This window comes from Mesocricetus auratus, unplaced genomic scaffold, assembly GCF_017639785.1.
Source record: "Mesocricetus auratus isolate SY011 unplaced genomic scaffold, BCM_Maur_2.0 Super-Scaffold_100019, whole genome shotgun sequence".
Classification (NCBI taxonomy): domain Eukaryota; kingdom Metazoa; phylum Chordata; class Mammalia; order Rodentia; family Cricetidae; genus Mesocricetus; species Mesocricetus auratus.
Window position 1 is genome coordinate 19,188,725 of NW_024429200.1, and position 27,741 is coordinate 19,216,465.

Consider the following 27,741-nt stretch of genomic DNA (forward strand, 5'->3'; position numbering starts at 1 on the left):
GTATGCGCCTTCTGATACCACTTTCCAAGTCTCCATGAGTAAAATCACTCTGTGAGGATAAGATGGTTTTCAGGAAGTTAAGCCATTTGTTTTCAAAGGTGCTTGCTTACTGTGCTAGCAGGCTTTGTGTTGGTATTTATTTTGACCAGTGTTCCAGGCACAAATGCAATGTTTGCTTGACACCTGTCAGGGAAACATAGTGAGACAGGGTAGACTGTAAAGTTTACACTTTGAAGCATTCCTGTACTAGTTTCTAACCTGCATTGGAAAGCATTACATTATCATTTGGCTGGTGTCTCCCTAGAGAAATTTTTAGCGCGTTAAGTGGAGTTTTCTGTTAGAGCATCTGCTTTTGCTAAAGATCTCTAATACTCAGCTTGCTTAGAAAGCAGAAAACATTTCCATATAGTTTAATTATTTTCCCATTTACTCACCTAGCTGGTATTTGGCCCTACTGAGTGAGTACTCTGTAGATGGGGAGGTAAAACAGGAAATGAGGCTTCCCCCGGGATTGTAGCAAGAGCATTCAGAGTGCTGTGGGTACAGAGGAAGCCTGGAGACAGTCTTTCCACTCTAACTGGTGTTTGGGCTGGTGTCCAACGAGAAGTGGAGGTTACTTTGCTCCTGAGGACTGCAAGGTCAGTGCGGGGCAGAGGCAACTGCAAAAACAGACACGGGACCTTGGGAGATGTTCATGGTGGCCTTTGCAAGGATTTCCATCATTGTTCAGCTATGGGAAGGAGCTGGCAGCAAACCGGAGAGAAGAACTAGGTTAAAGAGTGAGTAGAGTGCCTTGTGTGACCTCTGCAGTCACTTCAGCTTTATTCTTTAGGAGGGAGATGAGGGACGAGGCAGTATGAGTTGGAGAATGGCATAGGTACAGCTATGTGCTGAAGCATATGCTTGATCCTGTATTGTGGAATAGGAGTCTATGAGTGGAGAGATATCATATAAAGGTGATTGCTACATCCTGACAAGAGAGGATAGTGGCTTGAACTAGCCTGAAGCAGCAGGAAATGGGGAGGGATTTGCCAGATGCTTCTCAGGAACCACGTAAAGGATTCAAAACTAATTAAATGTCCAGCGAGGAAGAGGGAGAGGTTCAGGCTGTCTGCCAAGTTGCCAGTCGATGTGATTGAAGGGTTCATTATTCCATTCACTAGGCTTGTAAATACTGTGAGGGGAACAAAAGAACAGAGCTGAGATCAGTTGTAGACATGTTAAGATTGATCATGGCTGTCTAGTGGCTCTCTGCACTGTCTACTTGGTAGACCCCCACAATCTAGATTCTTACATTGAGAAAGATTAAGAGAAACTCTAAGGTCAAAAGTGTTTTTTTTTAAATGATGATTTAAAGGTGGAAAAAAAAAACGAAGAAAGATTAAATGTTGTAACAAAGTTGTTGGCTGAAAGGGTACAGAAATAGGATTCTAGCCCGGCGTTGGTGGTGCACACCTTTAATCCCAGCACTCAGGAGGCAGAGGCAGGCGGATCTCTGTTAGTTCAAGGCCAGCATGGTCTACAGAATGAGTTCCAGGACAGCCTCCAAAGTCACAGAGAAACCCTGTCTCAAAAAACAAAACAAAATAAAAAAAGAAAGAAATGGGATTCTAGTTGTAGTTAAAGTTTAGAGTTCAGTGGCTTCCCATTGCCATCATGGTCAAGGACATACACCATCAGGTGGCTTCCAAGGCTATTATCTGACCCTTGACTGCTTGTGCATTCCCACCAGGAGCAATTTCCTTTTCCTCAACATATCATGCTGCCTTCCACCCTGAAACCTCGGCTCTTCTTTTTGGCTGGAAAGTTCTTTTTATCCTTATTCCTTCCTAATTAACTTGACATTGCTCTTCAGGATCTCAGTTACCTTAGAGAAGTCCCTTTGACCCTGTGGATTAGATCAGTCAGCTCAAAAGGAGTTGTTAAAGCATCTTGTACTATTTCTTTCCTGCATGCATGCTCACACCTCTGATGAGTTGGTAATGTGTGTCCTCTTCCTTCAGCTAATTGCATTGTGGAGACAGTGTCAGTTTCTGCTCATTACAATATCTCTAGCACATAGCACAGTACCTGGCCAAGGCTAATGTCTATTCTTTGAATGGAATAATGACTTCAAAGACAAGGCTTTATTCATCCTGCCATTTAATAAATGTTCAAAAGAAATGAATTTCCTTTTTCTCTTTGTTTCTTTCTCTCTCTCAAGTAGAAGAACTGTGTCTAGTGACAACAACTGTTAATCATTTTTCCACAACGAAGAGTCAGGACTGTAATGTTGAAAATGGACTAAGAAACAAAAGGATGAGTTGGACAGGCGAGAAGGAGCAGATATGATCAAAATGCATTATGCTAGTTCAGGAAACTCTCAAAATGATTAAAAAGAAAAAAAGAGACATTTAAGGATGGAGATCTGAAGATTATTTCTTACTTTGTAGAGCACCAAAAGTGTTCTTTGTAGCTGCAAAATAATTTGAAATAATGAAATATCCTTTCTCTGTGACATTTGCAAGGTAAAGACCCACATATAGTCAAGTAGATGTGAGATGGAAGGTGTAGAATAGAGATTTGTAAACAAGTGATGAGACGGTGAGTTCTCTCACTGGGTTCCGGCACACAGCCATTCTTCAAGGATGGGAGGACATCAGCTCACCTTGGAGGCTCTATCTAAAGAGCTGCTTTCGAAGTCAGTGGCTGCATCAACTCAGACTCATTACTTTCTTAGATGACCATACCTGCTCAGCATTAACTCTGAAATAATGAATGTCCCTCAAAATGCCAGAATTTTTAAAAATCAGGTTAAATCAAATTTCTTGAGTGTCATACTATGTTTAAGAAAAACAATGACTCATTTTGAAAATATTTCAGATAAAACAGGAAAATCTTCATAACCCAAGAACCAACCAGCTTTCCATTTTTAGCAAAAGGATCACTACCAACATGCATCTTTTTTTTCTTGCATTTTTGAGGTATGAGATTTTAAAATACATATTACTTGAAAGAACTCTAATTAAGCCCTATTTCCTCATTGCTCAGTGTCTGTAGTTGCCAACGCATCCTGCTCTGCTTCCAACTAAACTTCCCTGCAGGGCATGGTAACTTATTACTGCTTCTCAGTCATAGTTAACTTTCAGCCACAAGTCACAATAGACCTCTAGAAAGTAAGGGCCCTTAAAAGTAAATTGAATTTGTATTCATACCTGAAAGAATATTCAAGTTCTTAGTAGTTTTAAACATCTAATCAATGTTTCTCCAGCTTTCTGTGAATTTCTTTGCAGTTGATTTCTTTGAGTCAGAGTTCAAAGCAGGTCAGCCATATTACATTGGGCAATCTCTTGAACTCCTTTTAATCTTTAATAGATTTTCCTTTCTTTTTTAAAATTGGCATTTCAGTGTTTATTTTTTTAAATTGAAGAAACAATCTTGTTTGCCTTGTGAAATTATCTCATGTTCTTGATTTTATTTACTGTATCCCAGAAGTGGTGGTTAGAGCTAGACCTTGTAGTTTGTTCTCATTAACTAATACAGCTGGATGTTTAATTGGGTTGAAGCTCAGTTTTTTGGTAAAAAATATTTATATATTTCTGGGTGCTACTGATTGCTCAGATCATGAAACTTACAGGGTCTGATTGTATGTTTTATTCAACTAGATGGTTCAGCTGGGTCTGGTATCTGCAGTCTGATCTTTCCATACTATACATCTCCCTCAGCGTTTCATAGCTAAAGTGGTCCTCAGCCCAGTCAATGAACTGGAAGACCGCCAAACTGTCACACTGATGCCGCTTTGCCCCTACTCCGAAGGCTGGTCTACTATGGGCTCAGGAAATGTTTGAGTCCTAGGTGACTCTAATGTACAGACAAGACTGAGAATCTCTGATCTGCTAATTTTGTTTGGCATTGAAGAATTTCCTGTATAGCACCAACATTCCAGGAGAAGTTGTTAAATGGTGTTACTGCAGTAGAATTGCTGCATGGGTGACTAGATGTTCTGCTTTAAAAATCTCACTCAATCTTTGGTTATGTGTTTACCTTGTATAAGAAGAATAGAATGAAAATAAATAAGAGATTTGGGTCATTTTCTGAATAGTAATATGGGTGTCCATCATGCTATAATCCTTGAGGTTGGAACATATTGATGTTTCCAACCTTTACATTTATTGTTATTATCATTCTAATATACACTTCGTTGGGTTTTGGTCAGTAAAAGTTTTTTATGGTAGCTCCTATAGCCCTTTTGACAATTAATTGTTCAGAAACCATATTTAATTGCTTTATTGGGTTTAAGCATGATGCTTTTAAGTTCATCTTATAGATTTAAAAGTAGAGTTTGTCTTAGGTAATTTCATTACTGAACTTGACACCACCGACTTAAGAGTTCACTTGTCTTTACCCTATTTGCAGATATTCCATTTAGTGTATGTGTGGTATGTAAATGGATTAGTCAGATATTTATGGTACCAGTAAAATTCAATAGAAAGCCAAAGGTTATTAGAAAAACCATGAAAATTATATAGCAGATTCTCCACTTAAGGTTGTTAGTCTTCAGGGTGAATGCTACATAAATCTCTGGTAACCAGTTTGTTATTTCTCCTCTTTAGTTAATGTCCATCAGTGTCTTGGCCGTTTCTGCTTGGATGAGGGACTACCTGAATAATGTTTTGACTTTAACTGCAGAAACAAGGTAGGTGTATTGAATTATTTCACTTGCTCTCCCCAGATCCCAGTTTTTAAACATCTTTTCTCTGACCTGTTCATTGAACTGTTGTCCTCCACAATCTTGTAGAACACTTTTTTTCCTGCACCAGCCACTTATTTGCTGAAATTTACATTTATTTCTCGCATTTTCATTAAGGAATGCTACTAGTCCTACAGGACATTAGGTAACAGTACAATTACATGGACAGTTCTGTGGTTAGTAACATGCCAGTTGCCTGACTTATCCTTGTCTCTGAGTGGAGACTGTGGTATATACTACTCTGAATCATGGAAAGGATCAAGTGAGAAGAAATCTTTTTGAAAAGTCTTTAACACAACAGAATTTATAGGCACTGAATAATATCTAAGTTTCATTATCATCACAATCACAGGCTCTGGTTAATGACTACATGTGTCCCAGCAAAAAGTCCCCTCCTTACCTTCTCCTATTCTCCAGTTTTCCTATGTATTCCTGTTTCCCTCACATCAGAAAATGATTAGTTATCAGAGAAAAGAAAAGTGCTGTAGAGACTCCAAGATCAGAGAAAGGGGCAATTCTCCCGGTTGGGACCTCACGTGGGTTCCTTAGTCTGGTGTTTTGGAGTCCATAATTAAAATGTGTTGGGGTAGAAATGCTAACACCTACATAAAAACTAAAACAAAAATAAAATAAGCAAGCAAATAGACACAAAGTGACAAGTCACCAACTTTTAAAGGATGATAATTTACAGAACCACTGTTCACAGTGGCATTTGCTCAGTGTTTGGGAAGCATTTTGAGTTTTTGATAATGATCTATTTATCTTGTGATATGATCTTCCTCTTTTAGGGTAGAAGAGGCAGTCATATTGACTTACTTCCCAGTGGTTCACCCGGTCATGATTGCTGTTTGCTGTTTCCTTATCATCGTGGGAATGCTGGGGTATTGTGGAACAGTGAAAAGAAATCTGTTGCTTCTTGCATGGGTACAGTTTATACCTTCTCTTTATTATACTTAAAGCATCCCATGATAATGCATTGTTACGAGTTCACAACTGTACTAGCAACTCTAAGAGGTAGTCATAACAGCATTCTGTCAGACGGGACTTTTCTTTCCATATGAGATGACTTTGGCACAAATATTTGCTATATTTGCATGATGATGCAGGAAGATAACATAGACTATGTAATTATTTCACTCTGTCTCTGTTTTGACATTATCTTTTGATAATAATTTTTTTAGTGGTATAGATCCCCTTTCTTCAGGGCCAGAGTTGAGACATCATAATGGATACTTCTCTCTTTCAAACAACCCACTTGGCTAACCTATTTAGAAATTCAGGTGGTGAGATGGATAGTATATTGTAGTTCCCATGCTGCCTTATATGGTCTGGTGGGTGTAAGAGTCTTGGCTTTCTTAATCTAAATGTTTTGAGTTTTTATTTTATTTTTTAAACTGTAAACGAGTTGTACCAAATTACTTCTTAAGTTGATTTTACCCCTTCAGCTTCTATAATTAATCTTATAAAGATTGCTAAACTTTAAAAATTAAAAAGGAGAGTCAATTAAAATAGTTTACAAGTGTATTTCTAAAAGAATACTGTGCTGTCAGGCAGTGAGCCTGCTAACATGTAAATGTTGGCCTTGAGAGACTCCAGAACAATTAATTCATCGACTATGTTCCTTTCTTTGTAGTAGGTTTCAAAATGAGTAGTTTGCTGGCTAACTGAGTCTTTGGGCAGAATGAAGGAACTACATTTTAGCGCTTAGAGTATCCCCATAAGGCAAAAAACTCCCAGCATGACTGACTTCAAGTTACCAGGATGACATCACTGAATGCAGGGCTGGGGAGGAGTGAGTACAGATTGGCTTACTACAGTCAGCTTGCTCAAATCCATGCTTGCCAGGCTTCCAACCAAGCCAACTCAAACAGAATCTTAATGTGAAGCCAAATTAATCTCTAAGTGTCACAACCTTGAATACATTATCTGCGTGTTCCTTGGAGAGTATCTCCCAGGTTGGAGAATAGAAAACAAAGGCTGTAGAAAAATAAACCACACTCATAGGATTGAAAATGTGCCTAGCGCCCTACTTCACATGTGGGCCAAAGAGAAAAGGAGAATGGTAGAAGGGTTTCAGAGATTATGATGTCCTTATGGTGTGTTTAAGAGACTCGGGGAAGTTTAAGAATTCATGTGAGTGACTTCATACAAGTCTCCTATAATCCAAATACTGGGAAAATTCATTTCAAAGGTAAGAAAACTGCATCAGCCTTCCTAAAAACCACAACGCTGCAATGATCTCTCAAGACCAGTTTCTTTTATATCCAGTTTCAGTGTGACTGGTATTTTCTGTTTCCTTCCAACTTTTACTCTGGTTTGTCCCTGGAAAGTGGTGTGGGGTGAGGTGGGGTCAGATATATTATGGAACCACAAAAGCTTTTGAGAGCCCATGTTAGAAGCCATTTATGTATTCCATTAGACTGTCTCAATGCTAGCAAAAGAAGCCGGTAGAGTAATTCAGTCTGCTACTTGACATATTTGATCCAGATTTGTGAATGAGTATCTAGTTTGTGATGTAGAAAGAGGCCTTGTAATACACAATAGCATGGAAGACTGAGGTTCTATTGGCATTCACTTATTCATTCACTGATTCTTGAAACACTTTGTGAGCTTGTATATGCTACATGGTTCTTTTGCCATCAGAACAGTGTGCGCGATGGATGGATAAGTCCACTGTTCTCTGATAAGACCTCTATTAGGAGGAACAGCCTCACAGGCACAGGGTCAGCACAGGTTGTAGAGGTGATGTTGAGCACATCCTCCTTATTGCCCTTTCCTGTCTCCTCTCCCCTTTTTGTTTGCTTATGTTCTTTCTTCATGAGGTGTCTTTGGGCTTTTGCTGCTCTCTTAGTCCACAGGTGCCACCTACACCTTGGTTTCTCCTTCTGTCAACTGTCTTTGGTAGTCCAGTCTCCATTCTCAATATAACTTCACTTCTCACAGCAAGCTTCTAGGCCTTGCTCCGTCTAGACCCAAGCACAGTTTCTCCATTGCTAAAAATAAACTGTGCTCTCAACTCCCAGTGGTCCATCACTCCCAACTAATACGTATCTGCAGTTTCTCAAGCTGTTCATCCCCCAGCTTCCTTCCCAAGCTCCCTCTTTCCTAGCCAGTCCCTATGGGTCCTGGTTCTAAAACCACAGGAACTCAGACCCCTTTTCTGTTCTTATTTCGTTTGCTCTTGTACGAGCTCTCAGGATAGTTTCCTGCCTCCTCTATTGCCTATTCTAACCCAGTGTAGTTCAGTTAAGCCAATACAACCATGGTTATATTATTCCTGTTATGTTCTAAGACTTTGATAGTCTCCCCATTGGGTAGTGAAGGTTTTTACAAGCATCTGGAACTTGCATCAAGCCCTTCTAAAGCTAAGCCTTCATCTTCCAGTTTTAGCTTTTCATACCTACTTCGTTATTCTCTAGTTAAGGTGCATTTTCTGATCTTCGGACAGTTTTTCTTCTCCTTTTCCCTACTTTTATTCTTGCTGTCTCTTTAAGAATTCTTGTTTTAGCCCTTTTGTCTATCTGTGTATCTACTACTAGTCCATCAAGGCTTATCTGAAATGTTATCTCCTGAAATAATAGTGACAGTGAGAAAAGTAGTAAGTGATATTTCCATGATGCTTCTCATGCCACACACACACACTGTAGAGTTTTACCTGGATTATTATTATATGAGGATTCTCACATGAATTAATCAACTTAATTCTCTCCATGACTCTAATGAGATAGGTGCTATAATTGTCAGATAATTTAGATGGGGAATCTAGAATGCAGAGATGTTAAGTGACTTCCCTGAGTCTGCATAGTTCTTAAATAGAGAATCTGTCCCTCAGACCACAGCAACCCACTTTGGATAATTTGCGTTTTTCTCTGTTAATGTATAAACACTGACTTTTCTTTGTAGTGTGTATTGCAGAATACAAAACATTTTAGATGTGGTTGTTGACTTCAAACATGACAGCAATGGTCTCTGACAACTAAATGTTAAATGAAGCTTAGAGAGTTTAGTAACCAGTCCAAGGTCACCAAAGGGTGAGGACTATGTCTGTGATTCAGCCCTCGGTGACTCTGTTTGCCAAGGCCAATTCTCACTGGGCCTTTTTTCCAACTTAGAATTCCAGTGAGTTACCCTTGCCATAAATTTATTATGTAAAATCTATCAGTCAAAACTACCATACTTTGAGCAACCATTCACCTTTCCCATTGTTTGAATAAATGTTTACTAAGCACAGTTACAGACATGAAAGGTCATGAAACTAGAATGGTGATAGAGAGTTACTAGCACATTAGACTGAAGATGGACCCTGGGATACTACTGTGAGAATAGATGGATGAGCTTGGCTGTTGGGAAGGTTTAGATTACAGAGGGAAGGGCTTGGTTAAGGAGGGGTCAAGTCAGTGTAGAATGTGACATTGTTGGGTCTTGGGTAAATATTTGTGGAGCAATCATGATGGCTTCTTCTTTGGTGCCTCTTTGCCTTTTATCCTAATTGGGGAAGGTTCATTCCTTTTATTCAAGATATAAATATTTAGGTATACACAATGTGTTTCTCTAATTTGTCTGTTTCCTTGTATTAGCACTTATTTCAGTATTAAGATTTATAAACCAGATTAGTGTGAAAAAGCTATTTTTGCTTTGCATTATTTTTTCAAAACCAGTGATATTTCTGAGAACTGATGTGGTTCTTGAATAGTTACGAAAACAGGACCTTAAGTGGGACTGGGATGCAAGTCAAGTAAAGTAAAAGTGTCATCATCCAACAGTCCAGTTTAAAACAATTTCAGGGTCTCCTTCCAAACAAATCTCTATAATCAAGGTGCCCCTGCCATGCTCCACCCCCAAGAAAGACACTAAGTCCAACTATCTGTAAGCAAACAGGTTACCAATTAAAAACTTCTGATGAATGATCATTAGCATAGCCCTTGTATTGAATTATTGGTTTATAGATGCAAGAGTTTAAAAGGCTCCTATTTAAGGTGCTCAAATAAGACACAAATTGTACAATTAAATTGAAGATAAATAATGGAGTATATCATGTGAATATAAATGTACCAAAATATTATTTGTTGTTTATGTGAGGTTTAAGTGACCATTCTGTGTTTCTTATAAATATGGCCACCTTGCTCCCACTAGAAATGTTTCCTCCCTCCGCCCTCCATCCTTTGCTGGAGATAAGATGCAGGGCCTTGTTTATGTAATACATGCTGCAGCCCAGCCCTAAATTTGATCCTAATAAGTATGAAACTATCATAGAATAAGAACATATATTTATATTTCTTTTTAAAAGAGATTTATTTTTGTGTGTGTGAGTGTTTGACTCCATGTACCTAAGTGTATCATGTGTGTACCTGGTGCCTGCAGAGGTTGCAAGAGGGCATTTGATCCCCTGGAACTGGAGTTACAATTAGTTGTGAGCCTCCATGTGGGTGCTGGGAACCAAACCCAGGTCCTCTGTAAGAGTAGAAAGTGCTCTGAACCATGGAGCTATTTCTCCAGCCCCAGACACATATATTCCTATGAATAGATTAAGAGTAATTAAATTCTAACTATGAGAACATTTTCATTTTCTCATAGATCAGAAATAATTGGGAAAAGAAACTTGGACCAAATAGTGACTTTCAAAGTAATTTCAGTGGCACAAATTCCTTCAGTCTTTTGCAGAGATATTGAAGCTAACTGGAAATTGGGTTTAAGCTTTAGATAGCTATTCCCCAAGGCTTTACTAGCAGACTAAATGAAATTCATTTGTTATTGCAGTTCCGCTCTGCTATTAAGGCAGACATTAGTGAAGCTGTACCAGCTCAGGGGGAATGTAAACAGACTAACAGACACACACTCTTACAGAGTCAACAGCAGCTGAATACGACCAGGTCATCATTTGCCAGAATGGAAAGCTAATGTTTCTGCTTCCCTGTCAGCACATGGCAGGTAGCCACGGCCTGGTCAGAATAAAGTTGGTAGACACGTGGAGGACCTGTGGATTCTTTCAAGGAACGTTATTTTTCAACTCTACCATTCCAGACAACTTGTGAAAGATGATTGAGTTTGTGGAAGTATTTCATATGCTTCCTTAAAATATGCAGTGACTGAACCAGCTCTGAACAGTTTCCTTTGTGGAAATCAAAGAAATCTTCAGCAACCTTGGGGGAGTTTTCCTTTCCTCAATGGCACTGTTTAAAGCCAAACTATATCTTTACACAGTCATAAATTTTCTACAAGCCTTGGTTTAAATTTTTCTCTTAGGTAGATGTACCTTTTATAGTTACAAAGCTATTCATAAGTTATCAAGCTAAAATGAATTTATCAGGTGGCATGTTTCTCATCTGGTTTGAAGTTTGGAGTTTCGAACCTAGCAACTTTAGACTTTACTTCTAAGTTGAGGTTCACTGTGCTATTTTTCACGTGCTCTGCTTCTGACAAGTTTTACCTTTGCCTTCTGAGAAAATATTCCCGATGATTCGCTTTGGGTAGGCTAGTTACAGAAGAGGAGAAGGAGCGTGCCTGAAGATACACAGCTGGTGATGCTGTAACTAGCCTTCAAATAGAGTCTGTGTGCAAAAGCCATGAGTGTTTCACTGCAAGGCACTGTTACTGTACATCTGATCGGCTACATTGGCCATGCTTTTTTTTAAATGTTTAGTTATGCTCTATTACTCCTACCCACTTTATTTTTAATATACTCTTTATATTTTACCAAGACTTTTTACCACAGTTACTCTCACTAACCCTGTCAAAGTGTCAAAGAGGTTCTCCTCTCCTTGCTTCCTCCTTCCTGTGATCCTGTCCCTCGGTAATCACATGCACTGAGCCTACAGCCTGTGGCAGGCATTTCAGAGACAGCAACCGGTGTGCTGTCACAGTAAGCACCTTGCTAAATACCGTTTCCTAATAGGTTTAGTTAGAGGTAAGCCTACATCCATTGAGTCAATGGCTGCTCTTAGTGTCATTGTTTAAAGTTTAAAGTTAGGTGTGTGCATGGTGGCACCTTATTACCCCGCCTTTAAATGCTGTTCATGACTTCTGCTCCATGTGCCTATGGTGAAGAAGGTAGCAATTGTGAAATATTCCTGATCCCGCCTCTATTTCCATATCATCTCTTTTCTGTATGTGTTTGGCAAATACCAAGTGGTAGCTATTCGTTTAAAATCATGTAGCTCTTTAAATGACTCGAGAGAAACTCTTGTGCCCAGAGTCTTAAAATAAGAGGGCAAATAATGAAGGATAAATATGAGAAAATTCAACCCTGTAGGCCAAAGAAGAAGCTAACTTTCAGATAAACTGCTAAGACCAACTGTTTAATGGCCAATGCTATCAACTCCTAAGTAATATTATAATGCAAAACCACTTAGAAATTTAGTTTTCAAAGATTGGCATCCATATGCCTTTATTCCCTGTCAGATAAAAAGTGGTAACAGGCCCTGGTTTTATTTTTGTAGGTTAAGGTGAATATTGACAGGGTTTCTCTGTGGCTTTGGAGGCTGTCCTGTAACTAGCTCTTGTAGACCAGGCTGGTTTTGAACTCACAGAGATTCGCCTGTCTCTGCCTCCTGAGTGCTGGGATTAATGGCGTGTGCCACCACTGACTGATTGGTTAAGATGAATCTTAACAACTCAAATGATAAAAGTAATTATTTGAATTTTATTTAAATGTGGAAATAATATCGTTGTACCCCTCAATTAAGCAATACACGGAGTTACTCCAAAATAAGTGGCTATTCTTTTATATTTGTTAGATTATCATTAATTGTGTTTTATAACTTTTGAGCTTAGAAACGACAAATATGCTCAAAATGATTGTACCCATGAAGACGTCTTAGAAATAGGTGTTCAAGCAGATGGCAGTTTTTATTAGTTGATGCTTACTGATTTAAGAGTTATTTTTAATTAAGTAAAAATCGGAACGATTTCAGGGCATCTCTGAGGTAATCCCTCTTTAAATATTTTACAGTTTCAAGCTCTGAAAGCATGGACTGGAAGCTTAACAGAGCAATGAGAGGTTTGCCTTTTTTAGAATTAAAATCATGTAATTCCACAAACTTCTTTTGTGTGATTAAAAGTACTTCGGTAGAATTCTGAGAAACAATTGTCTTCCAGTTCTGTGGAGGGTACACAGCGTGCGTCTGCGCTGAGACCTGAGGACTGAGGATAAGGGCAAGCAACGGGAGGACGTGGTGGGCAGGGGCAGAGCAGTGGCTACCAGGGCCCCTGTGGGAGCAGGGAACATCAAAGAAACTAAAATGTTAATAAACAGAGCAAATCTAGCGACATTAAGAAGCTTCTGGTAAGCTAGGAGCAGGGCACGTGTGTGTCATAGGGAGCTGTGTACCAGGTATAGTTGAGGTGACCTGTGGGAGCTGGGATAGGGTTAGGGACCGACAGTCCTGAATATCACACCCATGATTGGCAGTCTGTGGTTTTTAAACAGAAGAGTCGTCTGGTTCATCTTTAGGGTATATCCCTGGTAGCAGTGTGTACCCTTAGTTACTTTGGGGCCTCTTGCTCAGCAGAATGGAGGAAAATACCGGACTATGCCACTCTGGACTAAGGGGACCTTCTGTTTATAGATTTTTAATGGCAGAAGAGAAAATAGAAGAGTTTCTTTAATACTCTCAAGATGCTTTTAGCTCTAAAAGTATCCATTGTAAATAAAATTATAGCAGTCTGGGTGTCTTTAGTGCAGATTTGATAGCAAAAAATATAGCCATCTAGCTAAATTGACACCAAGAAACTGCAAGCTGGTCTAAGACATTTTGTGGAGACAAGTGAGCACCTGGAGACCTTGTTGGACAGTGCAACAGTCTGTATTTGATATATATATATATAATCTTGGATTTTTTTTTAGCCTCAGAGAAAACAGTTCCACAGACAGCAGGGCAGGATGGTACATACCTTTAATTCTAGGTACTGAGGCAGCCAAGGGAAATGTATTTCAAATTTGAGTCTAGCCTGTGCAACCTAGGGAGAATTCCCAGCACTCAAAAGGTTCTGCTAACAGCTAATTTATGTAAGTATTGTGGTTGGAACTGGTTGACCTGCTTGAGATAGTGAAGGTTGGAAGAGTTGTCTTGGAGATAACTTATATGCTTTACTTGGTCATCATGTGTTTGTCTAAGAATGGAGGCCTCCCAAAGTCATTACTTTTCTGTGTTGTTCTATTCAAATATTTGTTTGTAATGAAGTGCATTTCTTTGAAATTGATTTGAAACTCATGTGGTTCAATTCATACTCTCCCTGCTGTCATCTAGTCCAGTGCTTCCCCGCCTTCCTAATGCTGTGACCCTTTCATACAGTTCCTCATGTTGTAGTGACAGCCAACCATACAATTATTTTGTTCATAACTGTAATTTTGCTACTTTTAGGAATAATAATAATATAACTATTTAATATTCAGGATATCTGATGTGTGACCCCCAAAGGGGTCACGGCCCACAAGTTGAGAACTACTGATCTAGACTGAACTGTTGCTATTTTGGTAACATGAGCTTGAATGACTGTGCCACTCACACAATTTCCCTCCTTTGTACTCCAACCATGACTGCCAATCAAGAATTGTTTTCCTTTATTATTGTTATTATTATCATAATACGTGTTTATGCATAGTGTGTGTGTGTGTGTGTGTGTGTGTGTGTGTACCTGCTACGGTGTACATGTGGCTGTCACACAACAACTTTGGACATTGGTTTTTCCCTTCTATTTGTGTGGGTGCTGGGACTGAAGTGCTTTTACCCAGTGAGCCATCTCATCAGCCCAAGAGTTTTATTCTTGTAGCTGGCTCTTTGCCCTTCTACTTTTAACTGTATGGTGGGGTTTCCTTTTTTGTGTGATATATGCGAATAGAAAAGTAGTTGGCAATGAAAGTGTAAAACTCTAGGTGAAGCTCCTGGGCAGAATGGCCATTCTAACTACATAGAAGGTCACTGAGAAGTATGGGGTTTAGGATTGGGCAAGGGTTTGAGGGACTACCTTAATTTATCTGTGTGATATGTTATTTGTGAGTTTATTACAATACAGTTCTTTTATTTTATTTATTTTAAAGAAAACATATCTTCACTCAGGAAGATAACATTATTTACTTAAATAGGTTAAAACTTACAAAAGAACAACTTGTCCACTTATATACATATTTGCCTATGTGGATTTAGAAAAAAAAAACAATTTTTCTTTAACACTCTTTATGGCAACACTGAGGATTTAATCCAGGACTTCATGAATGCTAGGAAATTGCTCTATGACTAAGTTGTACTCCCCACCTTGGTTAAAAAAAACCTTTCTAACATATAGGCATATATGTATAAGTGTGTGTGTGTGTGTGTGTGTGTGTGTGTGTGTACATGCACGTGTGTATACAAAGTAGATTGTATAGACTAACTGGAAAAAAGGTAAAACAATGTGATTGAGAACTTGTTTTCACAGTTGTAAGGTTTTGAAGTTATTAGCAGGTTTTAAAGTTGAGTTTTCATACTTTAGTGTTTTTCCTGTTGAATAGCATCTCCTTAGCCCTCCAATTTCATCTCTTATTAGAATTATTGTCATGGTGATGGCTGCTACTCTCATGCTTGGAAAGGGTTGGCACATTTGGTTGGGGCTGAATGAGATCATGCTCTGAGTCGTCAAGTCTAGCCTTGCTTGTCTGTGTTGCTTGGGTGATGTCTAAGGCAACTTTCCATTTGTGTGTTCATGCATAGGTTATGGGAACAAGGGGCCCTGTCTCTGCCTCTGAGGAATGGCCCAATAATCTGTAGCTATTGCCTCTTCAGAGACCAGGAACAGCCTGTAAATTATTTGGGATCTGGCTGCGCTCGCAGACTTGAGCTGACCTAGTTTACAAGAGAACAGAAGCTGTATAGATGGTGACCTTTCTAGTATGTCCAGCTGTTTTATTGCATGACCCTTAATACCTTCCCTCTCATGATATAGGTCATTGCCCCACCCCTACCCCGGGAACTTACAGCACTCAGCCAGACCCTTAGAGTCCAGCAGGACTCATTTCTCTGATGAGTTTTTGAAATATCATATGATGCAAACACTGACTTGAGGCCCACCAACAGCTTTGATAAAGACATCATTTCAGCAAAGACCAGTGAAAGCAAAATTGCATAGGGAATGGGTGAAGGTATACTTATTTTCAGACATCAAGCGTGAATGTAAGAGCATAACATGCCAATATTTACCTGAGCTTGGATTTCTGCCCGTATCGAGTGGGTACAGGACTGCAAGGTTGTTCCTTCCACCACCCTCGTTCTAGTTTTTTCCAAAACTAGATGAACTTCATCCTGTTTGCAATTGCTTAAAGGAAGGACATTCAGTGTTGCCTTTTCTTTGAAAAGTCTGAAGGACGACATTAGACTTGACTGATACGCCTGTAGAATGTCCTGGCTCTGCTGTCACTCCATGTTGAGAACTAGCTAAACAGAGGCTGTGTGTGTATATGTGTGTTTTAAGCAGCAAGTATTCTTGGGCTGTTAGCATTTCAGTCCCTGTGAATTCCTAACAGAAGGGCAAACCATTCCATTATCTTGCACAAATATTTGGCACTGGAATTCTCTTATTTACTAACTATAAGTAATATAATATTTTTAAACCCGCAGTCTCCGAGGGAGGAAAAATAAACAGCTGACACAAAGGTACTCAGCACTGACAGCTCACAGAGCTCAGTATTTGACAGGGCAGAGACTGGAGTTTGTCATTGATCATTTAGTGAACACCGGCCTTTAATCAAACTTTGCGTTTGCTAAAAGAGTTTTTCTGGAGCAGGGAGAAAAAGTCAAAGGGTCTGTGTTTTTAAAATATTAAGATGTCCAGCAAGGCATGCTGTATTTGAAATTAACTTTATTTGGGAGGATTTGTGTGAATTTTCCTAGATAAGCAATTCAGGCTTTTGTGGTTTTAAATTATATGGAATGTTATGTATAGAAAAAAATCTAACTGGTTAGTTATAAATTAAGAGGGGAGTATACTTAAATAATTTTTATAGTGTTTATCACTTTTACTTTTTTTAAAATCAGGAAGCATTTTCATAGAGTTGGTGATACTTGTCAAATTGTTTCTTATTTTCTCACGAAATATATGTAAACATTACAAATTTTGTTTTATTGGAAAAAACTTCTTTTCCAATTGGTTTTATGGGAGAACCTGGATGAATAACAACTACCTTATTTTCTGATGGTTTTCATTTGTAATCTGTACCACAAAGTTCTTGCTATAGAATTGAATGCAATAGTGCTGTTTTTTGCAGATCACTCTTTCACTAAGAACCACTATTGTAATTAAAATATTCATTTTCTATATTTCTCAATGTCCTACTAGGTTTAGAATGCTCAAAACATTGATTTTGCTGACAAAGATTAGTTTTCTTAAATACATTAGTTTGACAAAAGTTAGAAACAAAAATATTTAGGAAGTAAGCTTCCCTATTAATGAAAATTACTTAAAATATTTCATTAAAATACATATTGCCTTCTTAGAAAGTTTTTAAAAAATATCATTAGTAGTAATGAAGTGAAGATATCAAAAGAACTAAAATCACACTCTTTTGTCATTTTACTGAACTCTAGGCACTCATCTGTCTAGTTCTTCCTCATAAAGATGTAACATGTAAATAGAAATGAATTAATTTTATTTTCAGAAGGAAGCTAATCTGACTGAAGTTGAAGCTATAAAACAAGAAGACTATGGATCTAGTTTCTGATAAGATTTGCCAGTGGTGTCATAGAGCAATTAAGGTCGTGCCTTAAACTAGCCAGGGTGTGACAAAGGAAAAAGGGAGTTTTTTTATTATTTTTTTTACGAGACAGGGTTTCTCTGTATTGTTTTGGAGGCTATCAGTCCAGCCTGGCCTCGAACTCACAGAGATCTGCCTGCCTCTGCCTCCCAGGTGCTGGGATTAAAGGCATGCACCACCACCGCCCGGCAAAGGGAGGGTTTGTTTTTCATTTTTAAAATGATGTATTGGTAGGTTTTTTATTTTTCTGCAACTGGAAAGGTAAAAGATGGATATGCAAGTTTTGGATGATGCTTCTCCTTAGTTTAAAGGCAAAGACACGTGTATGCCCACACATGCACACACACACACACACACACACACACACTCATACACACACACACACACTCATACACACAACCTATATACATATAAAAAAAGACCCAGAATGGAGAGTAGTGCTGTGAGATAGTCATCTTGAATATTTCAGCTTGGATGGAGAAGGACCATGGAGTAGTTAGGAGGGGAAAAGAAGGAGGTGGAAATGACCAAAATACACTGTCTATGTGTATGGAATTTTCAAATAATAAATTTAAAGTATTATTTAATTAAAAAGAAATGATGGCCTTGTAAGTTTACAGTAGTAAATTGTATTAATATATGTAGATACTATATGATTTGTGGGTGTGTACACATGTTAATGTGCATCTATGTATACTTAGTTGTATATACATATACTAGATTTTTTTTGCCCCCACTTTGGTGTATATGATTTGATTATACCCATATGTGGATATATTTCTTCAGTAAATAAATTCAAGTCTCAGAATAAAGTTACCTTCATGATAGCATCTTAGGCTTCATAATGTTCTTGAAACAAATTATTGTAGAAGATAATCCTACCCGTGCTAGTTTAGGTAGAATGTGCATATGTTTTTAAGGAACAATGATTTCCAGTGAAGGTCAAAGCTGTAAATCACATTTAAGTACATACTTTGTGTGTTTTACTTAACTACCCCTAATTTGAACTACTAAAGGTATATTAACAAAAGGAAGATAGTAACTTGACCATTTTGGGATATTTCCAAATGCCACTCAAAGTATTTGACTCTAATAACCCTGCAATATATTTCATGTACTTACAGTTTTCAGTATTTTGGAATGGCTTCTTTCAGAATTAATTCTTCAGTGTAAAGCACACTTAAGGTCCCCTGGTTTCTACATCGTTTTTTCCTGGCCCCAAGGCTGCAGGGAGAGATATCTGCTTTAAATTTCTGTCCTCCCTTCTATGAGAGCGCTCCATGGATATAATTTAAAGAGTTAATTTAGTGCTAAAAGCCTTATGAAATATAGAAGTCCTTCACCCCTGCCATTTTCCACTCCCAAAGGCAACTGCTATCAATTGTGCCTCTGCAGATTCCTCTGCCATTTACTGCCATATCTCTAAATCACATTTTTATGTAAGGCTTCTCATTCTTCCAGGCTTAGTTTTAAGTGCCGTACATTGACTTCAGTAAAAGACGAACTCCTGGTCCTTTCCTGCCCACCGTTGCTATATTTCCTCTCCTTAACCCAGAGGTATCACAGCTTGGGTTAGTTCAGTGTTTGCAAGATTAGAACGATGGAAAACCTACTTACAGCTGGACCACATAAACTAGTGCATCTATGCTTTATTTCTGAAATAATGTTTTGCTAAAATTTAATAACTCTTATTATAATCTCACCTAATCATAATTCCTTCTGAGATCATTTTTCTTCACCTTTTGAAATGTATCGAACCACTTGGTTTTCCAGATCCCTCAGGCTATGCCAATCCTGCTCCTGTTTAGGTCTGAGGGAAGCTGTAGCCATTTATCAGATCATCTTTTACCATTCTGACAATTCCTGTGCCATCTCTTATTTTAAATACATTTAGGATTCTACCTCACTCCTTTTGGTTTATTCTCTCATTTCCATTATGAGTTCCTGCCAAAGCACACATAAGAGATTTGCGTGTATGTGTGTGTGTGTGTGTGTGTGTGTTTGTGTGTGACTACAAATTGCAAATGGCTTTTTAAATGCGACTCATGCATTGATTTTGGAGGGTGAAGAATTACAGCTTGGAAATCGTTTTGGCAGAAATTTGGGGAGAGCCTTTAACACCACATGTTGTGTCCATTTGTTTGATTGAGTTTTGAAACTCTGTAGAAGGTGTGTAGACTTGACCTTCAGATCGGCTTCTGCTGTCCCCTGGAGGAAGACGATTAGTGGAGACAGGGTAGTCACCCAGCTTCATGGTATTGGGGAGGGGACAGCAAAGGGTTCAGTGTTTCCTTAAATGAGTTTTCAACAGATCTTCTTTTTCAGAAGCTACCCCCGGAAGTGGACAAATTTGCTAGTACTCTATAGGAATCAAGTTGTTCTGAGATTTTCCCTCTACCCATCTATCCGTTAGCTTTCTCGACTGTGAACAGATTTACTATTATCCTTTCTCTTTGCACTCTCCTGAGTAAGCCTGCTGCTGTGCCATTTCATGTTTTGTTTTCTCTGGGATGATACCTTTGTTATGGTTTTAGTGACATTTTAAGAGACAGAACAGACAGACAGGCACGCGTTTGATGTGTTTACATTAGGGTGGAATCCTAGTGAAGGGGATATCAGGGAACCAGACCATTTCTGTAAATAATTGCCTCTGTAGTAAACTGGAGGATTTGCTATTGCTATAATCTTTAAAAGGGGCTGCCTATGAATGCCCTCGTTTCTACTGAGGGATACATTCGTCCACAAGTCACCAAACACTTAAATATATCTGATCTTTACCCTTGCCATTTTCTAGTCTTAAATAGTGGGATGCCACATCTTTCCCTTCCTCTTCAGAAACATCCCATGGACAGAGACTAGTCATTGATGCCATGCTTCTATGCTGTGAACAGACTTAGTTATTTTTAAATAATATGTTGATTTCAATGCATTACAAAAAGAAGTTGACTTATCTATCCTTCAGTAGTTTTATAACACAGACATTTTGAAAACTTACACATGTATTCTCTCCAGACAGATATTCCACTAATGATTTTAATAAATAATCTTTGGGATTACATTCTGCTGTGTGGATGACACTTATAGTCTCGAAATGATGAGCAATGTTTGACACGGCCATCCTCTAGCCATAATAGCATAATGACAACAGTGCTGTATTGGCCATGCGCCGGGAGATGAGGCTAGTTATTTTGAACATAATGTGTGTCCTAATAGAGTCTATTATGTGATTAAGAATGGCTACCATTATTTTAGGGAGTGGTCAGAATGCAAGGGCACATTATGTCATTGAATCCTGAGTATGGTACTGCTAAGCAATTCTCATTTTATAAAATAGGAAACAGTCTTACTGGTTTGTGGAGGACCATCAAGCTATTAGTTAAATTAGTCAGAACCTGAAGCCAGGTCTATTATGTCAAGGCCCATATTTTTCTATTACTATAACATTTTCAAAAAAAGGCAGCAATGCAATTCTACATGTGTGTTGGATGTCCAATTATTACTAGATGCTTTTTCAAAATTGCAGTATTTTGAGGGTAAAACTGGTATGTATAACACAAATTTCAGCTTAGTTAGAATAGAGGGTCTTCACTATTTTAAGGAACCTTTCATTGGACAATTTTACAAAGTAAGTAAAATGGTAATGAAAATAATTACACTTGAGTTTCCCTACAGAAACATGCAATTTCTTATTCTTAGTTCTTTAAAATGATTAGTTGCTAGTAGACCTGGAAGATGGGGAGGGGCACAGTGCCCCCCCTTTAACTGTGTAAATGATCTTAAATGTTTCCAGGCACACTGGATTATCAGAGTGTGGTCTACAAAAACAGGCGAACATAAAACAGAGAGGCAATATTTAAAATACAAATGTGTAGACAAATACCAAGGGAGTCACATGTTAGCGAGAGACTCAAGATTCGAATAAGGAAGAAGAAACCTAAGGAGATGCTGAAATTGGCCTTTTTTGTTTGCAAACGGATCATTATTTCCACTGACATTTATTGAGTATGCACTGTGTGACAGGTACTGCTTAGGTGCTGGGAGGAAGATGATGTTTAAGAATAAGATCTTGCCAGCTGGAACTGGTGACCTGGATACTGACTGATACAGTAATTTGTGGAGAAGGCAGGCAGCTGGTTTAAGCCTCTGAGGCCTTCAATACAGAAGACAGGGAGACCCTGATACATAGAGTGAAGGAGAAGAGTCCAGAGGTCAGCAGCAAAAGAAAGCCCAGGACTAGATGGTGCCCCATCGCAGACAATGTGCTGGAAGGAAGGTTAGAACCAGCGGTATTGCACTGGGCTTCACAAAGTAATACAGAAAAGCAGTTGTAACACACATCACATTTCCTGGAGCACTTGGTTGGGTACCAAATGTCCCTTAACAACTGCAAAGAAAGCTTCATTTTTAATCTTCATATTATACAGATGAGTCAACGAGCAGCAGGGCAGTTAAATGAACAACCCCAAACCACTGCTATTTGGAGCTGGCTTTGAACTTCAGTCTTCTAACTCGAGATTCAGAACCTTCCATATTCTAGAAGGAAGGCATATGGGAGAGGATAGGCTGAGTTGCTGTGTAAGTGAACAGGTTCAGGTAAATTCATCAAACAAACCGCATGCACTGGGAAATTTGGACGAAAGGTATACAAAGAAAGCCATAGCGGGCTGGAAGTTAGTTGCATAATGTTCCTCCACTGTGAAATGCAGCCTGGCCATGCCGTTAATACTGTAGCATAACTGGATGTTCCCTCATTCCTTAGCTAGGTAAACATTGCCATCATGCATCAAGATGCTCAGCTCCTCAGTTAAAATAGTGATTGAGTGGTTCTCTTCACAATGATCAGTAGGATACTGACTTAATGATTCAGATGTCCTCAGAAAGAAAAACAAAGGGTACATATAGTTGACTTGTATGCTGTAAGGATGGACTTGACATGCAGAACTGTCCCAGAATGGATTTGACATTTTGAATGTTCCTGGAATTAGGTGACTGAATGTTTCAGGTTACAGTAATAGTAACAGAGTACAATAATAGACAGGACCATGGGGCATCCTTCATAAAATTGTTTGGTTGAATTAAATCATACATTTAATTTACTTCAAGAAAGATTGATAATGTAACGAGGAATATTTTCAACCTCAAGGGCAAATAAGTCAGTCTCCTTGAATGTTAATGGGATAAAGGCCCAGTGATTGTTTCATGTGGGATAACTAGCATCAGATGAAACCACTGGAACTTCCCAGAGTTAAAAGAATGGCCAGGTCATATGGAATTTCTCCTGTCATGTGGTCAACAAACAGTTTTGACTTTTGGGACGAGAGCATGTTTGATGTATGTGCTTTCCATCCCATGTCTGTGGATGTTTAAGTAATGATAACAGCATCTCACTATCCTTATTCTTTTAAGAAACCAAATGCAGGGGCTGGAGCGAAGGCTCAGCAGGTAAGAGCACTTGCTGTCCTTGAAGAGGACCAGGGGTTTAGTTCCCTGTACTGGGTGACTCACAACTACCTATAACTCCTATTCCAGAGGAAGTTCCATACTCTTCAAATGGCCTTCATGGGTGCATGCATACACCCAGGCACATAAACACACAAAATCAGAAAAATATAAAGAAACTAGACATAATAGCATATCTGTTGGTGTAGGCCTGCAGCTTGAATCTATAGGCCTGTCGGTTCTTCACGTACTGGACATATTGTATACATCTGAGTACGTACCTATGGCCAGGTCCTGGACCATTTTCGAGAATCACCAGTGACTTCAGAAGGCAGGGAATGAGGATGGTAACTCAACCGGGATTTCAAAAGATTTAGCTCAGTCTAAGAAATCTTTGTGGTTATCACCAAGCTGGAGTCAGGGAAGCTCCTTTTCCAGTCAACACACTCAGTTATCACCCAATCTATGTTTATCTGTAGTGATATCTTGCTTTTTTCAGGGAACTGCTTCGGCTTTGACTGTGAGTGGACATCAGTTTTCTTTTTTAAAAAACACATTTTTAAAAATTGATTCTTTGGAAATTTCACATCATGTACCCCAATACCATCCATTTCCCAGCCCCCCATAGCTGCCCCTCACCCTTACAGTGTCCTCCCAAAGGAAAACAAAAAAAAAGAAACTATAAAAGTAAGATAAAGATAATAATCGTAACAGAAATACAAAGAACATGAATTTCAATTAAAAATCAACCAAACAACAACAAACCAACCAAACAAAACAACAACAAAAAAAGAAAGAAACAAAGAATCTGGGTTAAGGCTCTGTGAAGGTATCCCTTAGTGCAATTTTTTCCTTGGAGTATCACTGCCTCCTAATAGCTCTACCTTTTCTTTTTTAATTACAGGTAAAAACATTGGTTAAGCAGAAAAATCCTGAATATGTGATGTCTTTGTAACATAGTAGTAAGCATACTTTTTCATGTTGAAATATTTCTTAAATATTAAAGAGAGAGACTGACGTGGGGTAACCTAGTTCACCAGATTTCTTCTAGCCGGCTTTTCAAGGTTGAAGTTTTTCAGCTCATCCCTAGAAGTAACACGTAGAGGTGAGATCTGAGTCTTGAAGCTGAGTATGTCTGCATTCATGTTAAGACAGGTGCCTGGCGAAATGGGAGCCCCTTAGCAAATGCTAACTTAATCTTTTCAACTAGCTCCTGCTTCTGAGCTATATTACTTAGAGATTATGCAGTTGTGTTTTTTGTTTGCTTGTTTGAGTGCAAGAAATGTGAAGGAAGTGAGTTAAAACTACTAGCAGAGGTTTCTATTTTTAAGTCGCGAGGACAATTTCACAGAAATAGTAGAAAGCTGTAATTTTTGGCATCTTTGATCGCTCTCCTCTTTTTGACAAACTTTGAACAAAGACCCTGAAAATGTCAAGCGTGGAAGTTGACAGTCCTGTGCCAGCGTGCTCCTTTGTGGTCCTCTCCTCCTAGCCATCATTTTTGTTAATCTCATGACCTTGCTTTTCCTGGAGGCTGCTCTCTGTAAATAAAGTAGCCAGAAATGCTTTCATCATGGGCATCAGATTATGCCACCCATTACTGGTTTCGTCACACTCACTCAGAATAAAATCCAAAGTCCTTTTGCCCAGCCCTCTGTACCTCAAATCGTTGACTGGCATCTGCTCTATTGACCCAGCGACATCTGTACTGTGGTTACCTTGAGTTTGATTAACTCTCTCATCCACAAAGTGGCTTTGCATTGGGTACTTCCTACTCTGAGACTTCTTTTTGTCTGGAATCCTAAAGATCCCCTTTGTTAAGAAGATTTCTTCTTGTCCATGGGAAGGCAACCGTTCTCATTTCATCGTGCTTTGTTTTTACTTGTCATTCAGTGTAACAAGGACTCACTATGTGATAAAGAACACATTCTGGTGTCTGCATTTCCTAGAGCTGATTGCAAGGAAGGAGGTAATTGAAGGTAGCACCATCATCCGGTGCTCCCACCCAATCTCATACTGCCTAGGAAATAGAAGACCTGTGGGTTCAGTGGTGTTCTGTTCCTGCTGGAATCAGCGGAGAGAACATGTAGGAAGCCTATTCTTTCTTCGGTTTTCGCTAGTTGCTTCTGTAAGGTTGCCTCCACCAATGGGGAGTGGTAAGGAAGAACACACAGAGCAATTCTGCAAAGATCTAGTTCACCAAATTTACCAGGCACACTCCTAAAAGTCACATGACCTAACTTTTGTACTTATTCCCTTGTGTGTGAAGTGGGACCATCCTGGTTCAGAAGGCTCTTGACTAAATTATGAACTTGAAAAGTAGGAGGCTATCCAGAAGTTACTCTGTCCCAATAAGAGAATAGTTTTCTGTCCCCAGTCAGGTACCTGAGCTCTGAAGTCACACTTCTAATGGAATGTGTTTCTAGAGTTTGTAAATAAAGTGCACAATTTCTCTGTCCTCCCACAGAAGGGTTCTTACTCCTTCCTCTTCCCCGGCTTTGGGGAGATACATCTTCATCTCTTCATCTGTGTACCCAGGTTGTCCAATGTCCTTTTGCTAAATTGTTGGAAGGTCTTGTTTCCTACTTTTTTGCAAGGCCAAATTCAGGTCAAACCCCTGTTGGCTGTCTTCTAAGATTTTCAGCTCATCATTTAGCCCTTCCCTTTCAAACTGATTAGTATCCTGACATTTAACCCATTTATGTCTTTTTCTTATTCAGAAACACAGAGAGATGCCATCTTACTGCCTATATGATGGGTTTAAAACTCATTAGTGGGTCATCTGGTATCCCCATGATCTGGCTTCAATCTGCCTTTCAATTTTGGTCTCTCACTTTTCTTTCTTCTGGGTGTGTTTGTGTTCCTTGTTGCTTTGTTACATCTGTGTATCTATTTACCTCATTTTCATCTGCCTATACTTCTCTATTCTCTTTGTAGCAGATCTGCTCCGTGTTCAGGATCCTGTGTATTCTCCATTTCACAAAAATACTGACTCTTTATTTGCATTTTTGTTTTCAATACTGCATTCATCATTGTGACCTATTTGCCTCTGCTTGCCTTCCAAAACCTCCTCCCACAGGAGAAACTTACTGTTCATTTTAAATTAGCATGAGTAGTAGAGATTTTCTTTTGTATTTTCCTTTTTATAAATGTAAAGGAGCCCTCCTCCTCCTTATCCAAAAGAAAGTGAAAATACGCAGCAGGGAAAAGCATTGAACTTGCAGACATCTCTTCATTCATTGTGAAAAGAACCAGGTAGATTTTCTCAATGAAGTCAATTCAGCTTTATTAAATTGCATCATATATGTTCTTAGTTAGCTCAATGAAACTGTTGACATTTATAAGAGATTTACTCTAACAGCTGAGGAATGACAGAACAAAAGGCCATTTAGGTGAGTCCTCATGGTTACCAGTAGCTGGCCCCGGGCTTGGGGAAACTTTCCATGTGCTCCCTGAAGAGGGGATCTGTGTGTTTTTGTCATAGATCAATGCAGCCATGATCCCTCAGATAGTTTCATGCTAATGCTCCCTCTGTCTCTCTGCAGTACTTCGGAACGTTACTTGTCATCTTCTGTGTAGAACTGGCTTGTGGTGTGTGGACATACGAGCAGGAGGTTATGGTGAGTTCCCAGTGGGACAGAATCACAGTGTGGGGCACTGGAGAGTGACTTGCTACATGGTCGTTACTTCACATGATCACTTGATATGGGAGGGCTGAACATTCTTGACACTTCTGAAAAATCATATATATATATATATGTGTGTATATATATATATATTTTTTTTTCCCCTGTGGCTGAAGCACATTTCCAAGGGATAATTTAAAATCTTTATCTTGGGATACTATGATACATTGTAAATTTTATGGATTTCTTAAACACGGACATCATGGATTAGAACTACTCTAAGACCATTGCACCATCTTCTGAGTTGGTAACGAGGAAGATTAGTGTGTGTTTGGTGGAGAGTGCTAGACTTCCTCCTTTAAGCCCATCCTTGCTGACCACAGCAGAAAGCAGGGAGGAAGCCAGCATCTCCTGATTGCAGCAAGCGGAAACCACATTGCCCTTTAAGAAGTGCATTTGAAGAATTGCTGTGTGCTCACCGTGGTGTAGAAACTCTCACAGCTTGAGATTTGGCTGCTTGAAAACAGCAGTTCAGCATTTTCCTCTTATTTCAGTCATTGAAACCACTAGAAAAGACCTTCATAGCTTTCTTAGAATGAATGAGGAGTTTTTTTTTTTTTCAGCCTTTTTCGCCAGTTGCACCGTACTCCATAACAGCTCCCCACCCCAACCCTGGTCCTTGCATAATTTCAGTGGTGAAATTAGTACACTTCTTCCCAGTGAGGAATGGAGCCGCTTTGCATGCCTGTGAATGCTGACTGGTGTCATGCCTCATAGAATACTTCTGTTTCCATAACATGGTGCTTTTCAATGTGTTGTCCTTGGCCTTCTGGGGAAGCTGGAATGGTGACTCTTAATCATGTGCGTTCCTTTGTTCCAGTCCAGATGTGCCTAGTTAAAATGGAGGGTAAAGACGGGGTCCAGGCACCTGGCGAGTTTCTGGTGAATTTTAAACATTTAAAAAGTCAAGACCTCTTAAGAGAGGGTGATAGTTTTGTATTTGTTTCAGAGATAAGCGAGACATTAGGCATTTGTGTAATAAAACTGATGCCATTTCTGTTGTCAGTACAGTTATTAGAGGTGTGGTGAATCTGTAGAGTACTGAGACTATGGATACTCAGTGGCTACCGCAGACTAATGTCAAAGTTGACCTGTGCAGGCCGCCATGCCAGCAGTCATAGCTCCGTGAAGACACTCATACCTCCACTATGAGGACTCATGGGAAG

General features: G+C 39.1%; 1 protein-coding gene across 3 annotated transcripts in view; it reads left to right on the plus strand.

Moving 5' to 3' along the window:
* Tspan12 (tetraspanin 12) overlaps nucleotides 1-27,741 on the plus strand; it is a 64,375-nt gene that overhangs the window by 8,297 nt on the left and 28,337 nt on the right. For all 3 annotated transcript variants that reach the window (XM_013119120.3, XM_013119121.3, XM_005078044.4), the window contains 3 exons: nucleotides 4,593-4,675; nucleotides 5,518-5,653; nucleotides 26,435-26,509. In XM_013119120.3, the coding sequence (XP_012974574.1) occupies nucleotides 4,593-4,675; nucleotides 5,518-5,653; nucleotides 26,435-26,509 (294 nt within the window). The remainder of the gene's footprint in view (nucleotides 1-4,592; nucleotides 4,676-5,517; nucleotides 5,654-26,434; nucleotides 26,510-27,741) is intronic.